This window comes from Poecilia mexicana, unplaced genomic scaffold (genome assembly GCF_051168715.1).
Source record: "Poecilia mexicana isolate PSO_F unplaced genomic scaffold, ASM5116871v1 scaffold_11, whole genome shotgun sequence".
Taxonomy (NCBI): Eukaryota; Metazoa; Chordata; class Actinopteri; order Cyprinodontiformes; family Poeciliidae; genus Poecilia; species Poecilia mexicana.
Window position 1 is genome coordinate 24,403,164 of NW_028263380.1, and position 13,059 is coordinate 24,416,222.

At 36.6% G+C, this 13,059-nt stretch overlaps 1 protein-coding gene across 1 annotated transcript; it reads right to left on the reverse strand.

The window, feature by feature from the left end:
• Positions 1–2,990: 2,990 nt before the first annotated feature.
• Positions 2,991–10,279, reverse strand: LOC106910296 (chitin synthase chs-2-like). The gene is made up of 19 exons (XM_088010451.1): positions 9,435–10,279; positions 9,117–9,303; positions 8,898–8,996; positions 8,513–8,674; positions 7,753–7,927; positions 7,579–7,680; positions 7,317–7,458; positions 7,035–7,235; positions 6,414–6,529; positions 5,778–5,946; positions 5,451–5,630; positions 5,089–5,367; positions 4,842–5,004; positions 4,715–4,749; positions 4,535–4,599; positions 4,115–4,225; positions 3,809–4,020; positions 3,634–3,709; positions 2,991–3,251 (listed from the first exon to the last, which is right to left on the reverse strand). The coding sequence occupies exons 1-19, from the start codon at positions 10,255–10,257 to the stop codon at positions 3,090–3,092; spliced, it is 3,459 nt and encodes a 1,152-aa protein (XP_087866577.1). The 5' UTR covers positions 10,258–10,279; the 3' UTR covers positions 2,991–3,089.
• Positions 10,280–13,059: the final 2,780 nt, after the last annotated feature.

Sequence of the window (13,059 nt, forward strand, 5' to 3'; positions counted from 1 at the left end):
TTTTGCAGCTCTGTTTACCAGCAAATAAAAATTTAAATTGTAGCACTACGTAGCAATACCTTTAAGTCCCATGTGTACTTTTAAATGATAAAAACACTGTGCATATGGGTGATGACACAAACTAACTGTGGTTACAGCCTTGGCAATGGCAGAGATTTAGCACTAGTAGCTGCAATAACATAGACAACATTCAGCATGTTTATAAATGTCGTGGCAGGCAGCCACTTCAGGCTGTGGTTCACTTTCTGCTGAGATCGAAGCATCTAGCAGGCGTGCAGAACTGCAGTTCCAAATGCTGTCTTCTCTCAGAGTAGAGGAGGGGAAACCACTTTGTCAACACAATTAGAAAATCTTGGGAAATCTATGACTCAATGAGATTATTTTCTGTAAGAGCTGACGAAAACAAGATTAATGCTTTTTTCATCTGGAATGAAAATACACAAACAGCAGCTAATACTGTATTTGTGATCCAAAGCTTCTTTGAAGAAGCAGTTTTTTACTCAGTATTTCAGGTCAAGAAGATGAAGTGCGTGTCCTTAAACGTGATAGTTGCTGTGGGAAAAGACAAGGAAGATGCTGCTGCTGCCAGGAGTTTTGTTGTTGCCAAGAAGTTCACACGCATGTGCTGGATCAGGTCATAAATCAGGTCATAAATCTGCAAATCACAGCCAGAAAAAAGAAAAAAAAAAAAATTAATGATCCCATAAAGACAAAGTTTCGGTCCAGGCATCACAATGCAACAACAATGAGGTCTTAATTAGAATTTAATTAAACTTCCTCATATGCTTTTGTACTAATTGATTTGCATATATGCATCAGAATTTCCAGAGAAATGTTTGAGTTATATAACTGCAGTTCCAAATGCTGCAGTTATACAACTCAAACATTTCTCTGGAAATTCTGACGGATGCTGTGTGGACATAATAAACTGTTACAGCCACATTTCCAGTAAACATGTAAGAATTTAAAACTTGCCTAAGATCAGGTAATATTTAGCCCAAGTTTAGTTAAACTTCTTGTTTTTTCAACTGAATTAGTAATTTTATGTACATCAAATAAAAATATCTGCAATAATAATTTGGTTTGACCACATGTAGTCTGTCATTTCAGAGTCACAAATTGTTGTTTCAAACAACTGATTTTTAACTGAGTAAGTTTTAGCTTATCAAGCCAAAACCCAAAACAGGCGTGGAGGAAAGAATGCCAAAATCTATGATGTTATAATTACAGCCATGTCAGAGAAAAAATTTCCTCAGGAAGATGTTTCCTCTGTAGCTGTCTAACCCAGATTTAGAAACTCCTCCCACTGACTTTTTTTTGTATATTCTAATAGGAACAGTTTATTAGCCACCTTTTAAATATGTGCACTTTTCTAAAGTCACAGGTATTTAAATAAAAATAAGAATTTAGTTGCTTCTTGTTTCTTTTCATGCCATCTGAGATGTGAGAATTTTTAAATAAAGTCCTTGAATAATTGAATAATAAAAATCTTTGTTGGTCTTTGAGCTCAGCTATTAAAAAAATGTGCCACAGAACTGATAACTATCACCATAACAAAAATTGGAAAATATAACTGATCATGCTTCCTGAAACTGTGTCACATTTCTCAGTGGAATCTCTTTCTGAATTAGAGGAATACTTTCAGAGGAGAAGGTGGCAGGAAATAACTCTAGGATATAGGATTACTCCCCTGTGCTACTTTTCTCCTCAGTCTCTGGCACCTTTGCATCTTTGTTTGGTTTCTAATCTTTTGTCTTTTCCTTTTTTTATCCTCTCCATTACTCTACTTTTCTTGTTGGACATTAAGAAAATTAACTATTTACCCCAAAAAGAAATCTTAAAGAACAATTGTTCTAAAGCAGAGGTGCCCAGTTCCAGTCCTCGAGAGCTGTTGCCCTTGCTGCAAGTTTTACATGCAACCCTGATTCAACACGCCTGAGTCAAAAGGCAGACTTCTCTCACCAGCAGTAACTCACACCTGCTGACGAGCCATTCATCTGATCCAGGTGTGTTGGAGAAGAAACGCATCTGAAAGTCGCATAGTGGCAGATCTGGACTGGACTCGGACGCCACTGTTCTAAACGATGTAATCCAGCCTAGCCTGACATCTAGTGGCCAAATTGCATATTGGAAGTTGATAAAATCTTTTTGTTTCTCAAGCGTGCAGCGCAAATCCTGAGGATTTCAAATGTTAAAAATAATTAACATTTAAAATTACTGAACTAATTCATCCACAGGTAGTAATAACTACCATATTTCCAATAAAAATAAGATCAGTATGCCCCCTTAGATCCCTTCAAATAAACCCCCAACCTTTGTCAACCAGTTTTTTCTGTAGTTTTTTTCTTTATATTCATGTCATGTCTTGCGTTTATGTTTTGTTTTCTTGTCAAATAAAACACATGCAAGAGTGCATAAATACTTTTGAATATTTTTTATTTACATATTTCAACAGTTTGAAAAAAAAGAAGACACTGAAATGACAACAGGAAATAAATATTGTAAACAATGTGTATGATTTCCTGGTCACACAAAGCAACGTAAAAACATCTAAAATAATTTAGTATTTGCACTTTAACAAAACAATCTTCAAGGTAATACTTGTTTGTTTGCAAGTAGTGATCTCAGCAAAATTCTGAGGAAAAACTTTCTTGATTAACTTACAACAGCAGCAACACCTTAATTAATTTACATTAAAATCAATTCATCCTTCAGTTTTTACCTTCTATAAACTGTAATAAACTGAAATTACAGCGTCAATGAAAATGGCAGATAAAAAGAATGAAATAAACATCAATAACAATGTCAATAATCTTTAATTAATTGATTGAGCTGATTAAAAATAAATAACCACTGATTTCCAGGCTCAGTCTGCACATTACACAGTAACATTTGGAACAACATAAAAAAAAACACTGTTACATGAACTATATTTTAGAAGCCATAAATAGTTAAGAAATCACAACATTAAATAAAATACTTTATATGGAGGTCAACTTGATGGTCACACTTTGCTGCATCATTTCAAATGATCAAACATGAAATACATCAAAGTGCCAAAAGTGTTAAAAAACAATCTTGTTTAAAACTTAAACCTCCTCAGTTCCGAGCTCAAAGTCCAACTCTGGAGAGTCGTTTCCGCTGTCCCACCCGTCACTTAACTCAAGCTCAGATTCATCCTTTGTGATGTTGCTCAGGTCAGTAATGGAAGAAAGGCCTGAGCTTGAATCTGCATTGGACATGGAGTCATGCTGGAAGGAGATCAAAGGGACATTAGTGGATAAAAATGCTGCAACGCTTTGAGCAAAGCCACCAAGTAACTAATCTATCAACAGAAAGTATGGAAAACTGTTGTACTGGGAATATTTAAGAATTATGTGAAGAATCTGGTCTTACTCACTTTGTTGATTCTAATGTAATTTAGTACTATCCTTTAAATGAAGCAACATTCATTTCTACTTATGAATGCTTTGTCATGATCTACTTGAGCAAAGCTTTTGGAGCTAGAGAAGGTAATTTTTGCACAATTGTCGAAAAAATATGAATTGGCAGTTGGAGTATCTGTGGTGTTACAGCATAGCAGAAGTGTGAGCAATATTTAGGTTTAGTTTGAGTAAGAAACAGAAACAATACCTGTTTTATTGCAGTGGATTTTTGTTGTTTTGGCTCCGTTTCTAAAAATGCCACATAATGAATGATGGTGAAGACTCTAAAAGTGCAGGAGAAAAAAAAATATTACATGATTCTTTTTAATTGAGTATAGCTATGGAAATATATTTGATAAAAGCGTAATCTGATCAATATTCACCTGTGGCACAACATCCCTATAAACTGAAGCAAAACTGAAATAGCAAAGCCCAGGATGAACATGAGGCTCATTGGCTCAATTTGGAATTTTCCACCAGTTTTGTTAAGGTTCAAGTCAACAATATCAATCTGAATTTCAAAGACCTTGAAGACTTGAAATACGAAGGCTGCCATCAGCCACAGGGCATTCAAGAAGAAGAATGAAAAATTGATCTGTGTGAGGAAAGAAGTGCAAAGGTTAGCCTAACATATATATATATTTTCAAGCATATCTCAAACACATTACATTCCAGTCCTCTTTACTTACCTTGTTTCTAAGATCTTGCAGCTCATTTTTAGTCTTTTCCTGTTTTTCTTTGTCATTTTGCAGAGGTTCCAGGTACTTTTCAATAAGTTCCTTCCAAAACTGGTCCTCATCCTGCAACAACAAATGAAGCATGGCATTGTTGATATTTAGCTGACAGGTTTCAGCATGGTGCCATTCAGTGAATACAATCTCATAAGTATTACATACAGTTTACTGGTGGATTAACCAGTCAAATTCTAATTAGAATCACCAGATTAAACGATTCTTTAAAACCAAGTAAATCACCTTCAACTGTTGAGGAATGTGAATAACGAGTGGTGAGCAATGGTGCTATTTATCATATAGAGAGTAAAACAAAGAATTCAATAAATGGCTGTAAGTATTTATGAGTGAAGTCTCTATTAAGCTAAAGGACATCACCTCATCAAGAGAATCCACCTGCAGCTGAATGTCACTGGAGAAACTCTCCACTTCTGCTTTCCAACCTAAGCAACAAGACAGGACAGAAAAGTATTTGAAAAAATAATATTCTACTAATGTATGGAAATGCAGTACTGTAGTGTTTAAGCACTCTAAAAGCAACAATTTTCTTGCACTTACATTGAACTGGGGAGTCAAAAATGGTCTCCTCTGGCCTAAAAGGAAAACTGAAAAAGAAAAATTATTGGTGTCAGCCATTGCTTTACTACTTTGCAGTTTACTTGTTTTTCATATCTTTAAAACCTACTCTTTGTCTTGGGGATAATCATCCACAATACTGTTCTGGGGTTGAGGTCCAAGCTGTATAGGATCTGGGATCTCCTGTCTCACGCCGAGCTGGTTGTCTTCTTCTCGGTGGTTGGATTTTTCAAATTTCTTCCAGGAGCAGAGTCGTTTGAAGGTGTTTTTTGCTGTAAAGGTAAAACTAAGTTTCAGTTTATTTTGCAGAAAGATCAGCTCTACTCATTTAGTCCTTCAGAGTGGTACCAATCTACCTTTTTGTGTTTTAGTTTGCTGGATGTTGGCTCCAGTTGTTCCAGCCTCTGCAGCAGGTTTTGTTTCTCTGGTTCCCCATGAGACACTGTTCATGTTGACCATGGAGTAGATGGTGAGCAGGAGGTAGGCACTTGGGATGCAGATGATGTAGAGTAAGCCATAAAATACTAAAGGAAGTTCTTGAGGATGCAGCAGTGCAGTGACGATGTAAATGATTGACATGGCCACAATGAAAATGCTGCTGGGTGTCAGAATGGTCTGTTCCTTCATTATTGAGGCTGGCAGAAAGCAAAGAATACCAATGTTTAGAGTTAAAACAACAACACCCAAATATTTGTTTTAGATAAAATTGTGCACTTACCAATAATGGACATTGTCACCGCAATCATAAGGAATGCATAGATGACACTCAACACTGCTGCAATAGTGATCTGAGTGTCTGCCTTCAGCTTAAAGCAAAGACCCAAGTAAATGGCAGGAGGTATCACAGCTAAGACCAGAGCACCAGCAGCAGGTATGTCCAAAAGGAAGGACAGACTCCCTGGGTACAGAAGAAACAACATATTTTTAAGGTATGTCCACAAGCTTTTTAAATGTTAATGGAGTACAAGTGTTGAACATGTCCACTCTAATAACTTCTAAATAGTAAATAGCGTTTGTTAAGTCCAGAGGACATAACAACAGTTACCTGCAACCATGAGACAGATGGTGGCCGGAGCAAGGATGGCTGATATCATGGCAAACAACTGGTAGAACATGAATGGTTTGGACATTGATGGATTCTTCTTGGAAACCAGGTTGGTGGAACCGAGCAGATCCACAGCGTTTGCCATTGTGGAAGGGCCCCATCGTTTTCGCTAAGTAGAAAAGCAGTAGTCATTTGTAGTGTCACTTTTTTTTTGTCCCAAAATATTTTATTCACCTAAATTTCAAAAATTAACTAATTACTGAAATTGGTTGGAAATTTGAAAAGCACTCAGAAATAATATAACTAAGACTGATATTTACTGGAGCATCAATCAAGCACAGTCACGGCTACATTGTTTGGCAGAACAGTAGTATAACAAAAATATTTTTCGAGATCACAAGGGGTATAACTGTGAGTTTGAGTTGCAAACTAAAGCACTGGATGACATCAGTGGTGGACAAATTACCTTAATCCACAGGAAAAGAAGGATTTAATTCTTATTTCTTGTATTGCATTTCTATTTTAAAGGCTGCCAAGTCAACATTAGTAGGTGATGATAATTTTGTTGGCAATCATTGCCGTTACATTTGGAATTATAACTCAATTAATTATGTTCTGCACTGCTTATATACTTACTTGGTTGTACAGTTCTTTAAAGTCCTGTGGTGCGTTGGTGTAGGCATCAGATGCTGCATTGTATTCCACTCTCCAGCCTTGTTTCAGCAGCAGAGTGCACAGCCAGCGGTCCTCACCTGCAAAAACAAAATCTATATTTAGATGTTGGAATAGTAAAGAGAAAGCTTTAAAGTCAACACAAAGACAGAAAAGGAAATTTGTCTTTATTGAATAATTAGATCTGTTCATCCATCCATTCTCAACATCCATTTATCCAAGCAGAGTCTCTTGGGTCACATGGCCTAACAACAGTGGTCTATGAGGAACACAATGGACAGTTTGGCAGTTCATTGCATGGCAAAACAGTGAACTATGTGACCAACCCATTTTAACAGCAATTAACTTAACATGCATGTTTTGGGCCTTGGAAAGTAACATATGTATACAAGTAGAGAACAAGCAAAGTTCCCACAGAAAATCTCCAACTAGGACATTTTTCCTGTGAGTAATCAAAGAGAAAAACTTTTCTAATCTGTAGTAAAAAAAAATTCATCTATTGTGAAATTATTAGCTGTCATTAGATCATATTAAATAATAAAAGAAACAGTTATCCCAAAATATTTTCAGTGTTCACTCTTGTACCTTGGTCATACTGGATGTAGTGACTGGGCTCTGTGGATTTGGTTGAATATTTCTTCATCACGTTGTCATCCATGAGTGCCTCTGCTCTGAACAGACTGAAGCAACCAGGGCTGCACAGTACACAGCCAAAGACATGCTCAGCTGTCTTCTGCAGCCAGTGACTGACAGCATACTCAAACTTCTGGAACCAAACAGCAGGACCTGCAGGAGAAATAGACAACTGGTTTATAACCTCACCATGGCCCTTTGCCTCGCGCAAAATAGCCCTGGTTTGCTCCCAACCTGATCCAGTGGGGTGAATTCTGCCACATGCTGCGCCAACACGGGGATACATTTTGAGACGATCGATGAGCAGCATCAGAGCCGCTGGTTGGAAGTCTGTGTCCCCATCCAAAGCCAAGAGGTAGGTGTTGTGTTTTTCTCTCTGGAATAAATACACAGTTTTGTTTTGTATACATTCAACACAATTGTCTTTGACCACGCATTAAAAGTAAAATTATCATGCTTGCTCTAATAAATATCCAGAAAGTGTCTTCTGTCTCACCTGGAACTCTTTCCTCAGATCATTTTCATTGCACCCCTTTTGCCAGAGTCTGTGATATTTGGTCATGAGTTTCCAACCCAAAAGATAGTAAAGATACATCACCTGCAGACAATAAACAGTTAAACTAAAGGTTCTTGATTAAAGTGTTGAGATGATCCATTTGCTATTACCTACCTGAGACCATCTCTTTTTGTTCCGAATTTTCTGTTTGTCTTTGAAGTGAACTACAATGTTATTCCCATGAGGCATTTCAACAACCAGTCTAGCTCCATATGGCGTCTCTATGATTGACTGATCTGGAATTTGCTGCTGTACTCCGAAGAATGTTTTATCAAGGTTCTTGAAGATGCTGATGATATAGAAAAGGGACAGCAATAAATACTTTACCATGGAATTTTTCCATCAAAGGATTAAAATTAATTGGCACAAGATTTATGTCACAAGATATAACTGTCTCAGTTATGAAGAGATTTGGGGTGGCGAGCCAGCCAGGAGAGATCTCATTTTATATTTCATAAGATGGCAGGCTAGTGGGTAATAGACGTTATCTCATTAACCAGGATGTCACCGAGATATATTTGAACAGCAAACTCATAATGAAATCAAAACTTGCCTCCTTTACCAGCATTTTATAATACCTGAACATGTAAGATCTACACAAATTTGCTAGAACTCACACATTTGGTCTCAAAAATATGTTTTCTATCCATGGCCTGGTCAGTTCTCTATTCAGCTAATGTCTTTTTTTTAAAGTTGTAGATCAACTTTATTTCTTGCATTAACTATCACTGACTGACTGACTTTTTCAATTTGCTAAATATTGCTAGCAAAAACAACCTATTAAGTAATTTCTATGGGAAACATGGTCATTATTCAAGTTTAATGACAAACTGCTCAGGTTATACAATAAGCTATCTGTAAACATGGTTCTTACCCATAAACCTCAGTGATGATTTGCACAAGGTTCTTTGCATATGTGTTCAGATGACGATCCTGATTTCCTTTGGCATTTTCAAAGGCGTCATCGAAGTAGATATGGGCTTCAAAGGTGAAATCATTAAACTTGGGTCCTGTTTTTGGTCTGTACTTGTCCAGTCTTGATGAGACAAATGCAAAGTGTGGATGAATTCATAATAAAAAAAAAAGTAAAATAAGAATATTTAGACAATAATGCTTGGAAATTGGAACTAATTTCCATATAACATTTGTTTAAAGGAGTTTTTCTTATTCCTTATTTACGATAAAATATTAGATGTAAATTTCAGACAGTATTAGCTAAAATAACACAGACTCTTAAGGTGGGCATAAGTTTAACTCACCTGAAAATAGAGACCATGATATTCATCATCTCCTCATAGGTCTCATGCCACATTGTTGCACAAAGATACAACATAGCAGGGGTGGCATTCTCCTTATTCCTTGATATGAAAATATTTGCAAATATGAGAAACTGTTTCCATTGTAATGTGATTATTACTTTAATCACATTACTAATAGAAAGAAGATAAAAGACGTAAGTCATGCACACAATGACTTACTGATTCTTCTTGCGTTTTCTGGTTTCGATGTTGAAACGGGTGTTGAGGAGTAAGGACTGCTCAATAAAGGCACCCTCATAGAGTCTCCGAACAAACAAGTCTTGCGTCTTCTGGATACGATAGATGTTAAAGTACCATATATGGATAGTAGCCAGCACAAGGCCAATCCACCATGATATAGCTGCACCTGATAGGAAAGAAAAGAAAGAATAAAGTCACTACTACCAAAGCTTAAATACTAAAACAGCCAAAACAAAAAACCTCGAAAAAGTAAGATACCCAGATAACAACAACAGCATTTCTTTATTTTCTTTTTACCTGCGAGTAAGAAGATGTTCACTGTGTTGGACATGTCCAGGAAGCAGAGTGTTTGGGCAACATCCAAAATCAGATGTGGGAACAGGTTACCACTCAGACTTTGATTTCTTACATTCACAGCTTCAGCGCAGTAACTTGTGAAATTGATCTTTTCAGTTGTGTTCAAGCTTAACTGGTGGTCTTGATAATCCAGAATAACAGGGACGATGAACAGCACCATCACAGCCAGTGAAGCCAGGTACAAAGGCAGGATGAAGCATCGGCGGACAGCATGCATCTTACAGGCTGCCAAAGCAAACCAATGGCAGAGTGCAGAGGAGATCAGCTGGACCCCGATGATGATGGCTACTATCCTTGTTTCCCTGCTTGGAATGGAGGTCACAATGTCCCAGTCCAGCTTGGCCAGAGGAACATAGGCACCAAGCACACAGGCAGTGACCACAATCCTCAGTAAGCTGGACATGATGTGCAGCATGTTCTGACACTTGCTCAAGTCTTCAAACAGATTTTTGAGGACGTTGGATTTTCTCTTCACACAGATCACCCTGAAGTAATTCTCCCACCAGTTGAAAGATACCAAGATTGACCCACCAACAGCAAGACCCACCCAGATGGCTGTCTTCACATCGGCGGAGTCTTTCAAAATGTACAGGACCACGAACAAACAGTAACCAACAACCATAACCACAGAGGCCATGATGGAAGGCAGCAGGAAGATGTTCATCTTTTTGACAGTGCACTGAGTGACCGCTTGTAGGAATGCAGAAAGGACAGCTACACTGTTTAGGATGGTCACATTGGTCACAATGTCCAGGTGTGGCATTGCTACAATGGTAAGCACTGCTAACCCCACAGAAACAAGGAACTCGAAGAACAAAACCTGAGGGACAAAGAAAAAGGTCAATTCAACAAAATGTCACAGAAACAAGTAATTAGATCATATTTAAGGATCAGTTACAGATCAGATACAGTTAAAAATATTATCTTTTGCCTTACCAGGGCTGCAGATGATTTTCTTGGCAGCTTTGATGATTTGTAACATGATTTCCAGATGCTTTTCAGCAGCAGCAGAACAGCGGGTGCAATGAGAGAGCAGCCAATACACAGCAGTGCGATGGGTTTCTGCTCTGCTTGGAGGGTCTTTGTATCTTCATGGGACAAAGTGATGAGGAGAAGGAAAGAAGCCTGGAAAATAAAAGTTCACTGGTACCACAACTGACTGCTGAGAATGTCTATTTGCCACTTTGAAACTAAACTAAACAATATGGGTAAAACTTTATTTGAAGGGGGTTGAATAAGACTGACATGACACTTTCATAAACATGACATAACACCTGTCATGAACATCAATAAGCCTTCATGACTATTTATGACTGTTGTCATAAAGCGTCATTCGGTAAATTATGACATTAACCAAGAAATCATTACAGTTCAAACTTTACCTTTAATAACATAAAGTTACCTAATTTTTTAAGTGAAATCAGTAATTATTTTATAACAAATTTATGTCAGTAATGATTTCTTGGTTAATGTCAAGTTGTCATAACAACGGCATTTTGAATAATGTCAACTTTGTATTAAAAGTGTCATAATTTACCGAATGATGCTTTATGACAACAGTCATAAATATTCATGAAGGCTTATTCATGTTCATGACAGGAGTTATGTCATGTTTATAATGGTGTCATGACAGTCTTATTCAACCCCCTTCAAATAAAGTGTTACCACAATATGGATGTTCTGTGTTATCTTTTACCAAAAAAAAAGAAACAACCTTTTATTTCATTTGTACTTTTTGACAATCAGACCCCCTATGACAATTAGTGACTACATTTATATTTACTGTATATCTCTATAATGATATCAAGCAGCACAGAAACAATATGTGAAACAGAAACAAATTAGGAAGTCAAATTTAAATCTGTAAAATGAAGCTAACCTTGCTACATATTGCCAATCCAAACACAGTGAGAGCTACTGCAAACAAAGTGATGGTCTTTAGAAGCTTTAACAACTTCCAAGGTGTGTGCTCGTCTTCAATTACAGGAACCTCCCGACAGGTGTCCCATGGCCTCCTGGAACAGATGCATGAGGTTAAACCGTGATAAGGATGGTTTCTAAAACAAGTTTTTGCATCTTCTACAATGTAAAAACATGTTGTTAATGCTTGATGCAAGTTGTTGCAGTGGCACAATATAGTACATAGGTTTAGGGGATAATAACTTTTTCATGAAGCCAGTTTGGTATGAATATTATTTTTTCTTTAATAGATTAAATTATCCTATGAAAACAACATTTTGTATTTCGTTGATATTCAATCGACGACAATGAAAAGAAACAAAAACGGAAATAGATATCAGTAGGAGGTCAAATACTTTTTCACGGCACTGTAGATAGGCAGATATATCAATTTATATTTGTTAATATATTAATTTCTGGATCAATATTGCCATTTGCGAGTACAGACACAGCATATATAAAGATCAAGTTTACAAATTACTTACTTGAGCTCTCCGTTTCCCTTCATCGTACCTCCTGCTTATGGATGCTCTCTGTGTGCTCTGGTGTTGTCTCTTATACTGTCTGACTCATAACCTACTTTAAGCTCCTCCTGCATTAAATGCCTGGAAAGTGTGTAACAGGCTTAGCAAGTTCAGGTAAGTGAATTCATAATATGTGATATGAATTCAGAGAAGATTACCTCCTCCCCATGCTTTATCCCCCACCAAAAAAAAAAACGTAACAGTTTGTTTTTATAGCTCAAAAAATTACTTTTTCAGTAAATACTGGGTAATTTTCTAATATAACTAAATTGATCAAATGTATATTTATGTTGCATTCCCATTTATGTAATAAAATGTGTGCTTGATGTTTTGCAGTGAAATAGCACACTAAAATTGTGACTGATTGTGTTTTTCTTATGTTTTGCCAGGAGGTTCATGAAGAGATTATTTAAACAAAATTTTGAAAATGTTTTTTGTGATTAGACAGTATCAACATCCAATGTCTTCTGAGTCAGGAATGTAACGTATGCAATTAGTTTAGCTCTATACACAAGTCCAGATAATTTCGTCCTTTGTTATGGGTAATAATGAAGCAGCAGGTAGAAAATTGATATCCATCAATAAATATTTTTTAATACCAAAGTAAGTACATAAGGAGGAAGAAATATTGACAAACAAAAATGTTCTGCTGTGTATTTATTAAATTAAAAAATTCATTATTTGCTTTGGCTGGATTAGAAGTGATGAGAAATGAGATGCTTCCTGTAAAGCACACCAGCCTGCTTACCGTCTTTGCGTATCAGATGTTTTCCTTTGTAGGCAACAATATGCTGGCTGACGAAACACAATATATAAAACACATAAAGAGCTTTGGGTTTGTTTCTGTAATCAGAGACTTTGGCTTTTATTTCCACAAAAGAACTGGTTCAAAACCTTCTGGTATTTGGCACCTTATCTAATTCCGGCCATCATGATGGAAAATCAAAAACAGAATTAACAACATAAGTCATCAAAAAAAAGTCATATCAGCTCAATTACACTCACATTCCAATTAACCTTAGTTGCCAAACATTTCATTAGGGTGATTTATTATTCAAATTATTTTAAAACATTTTCTATCA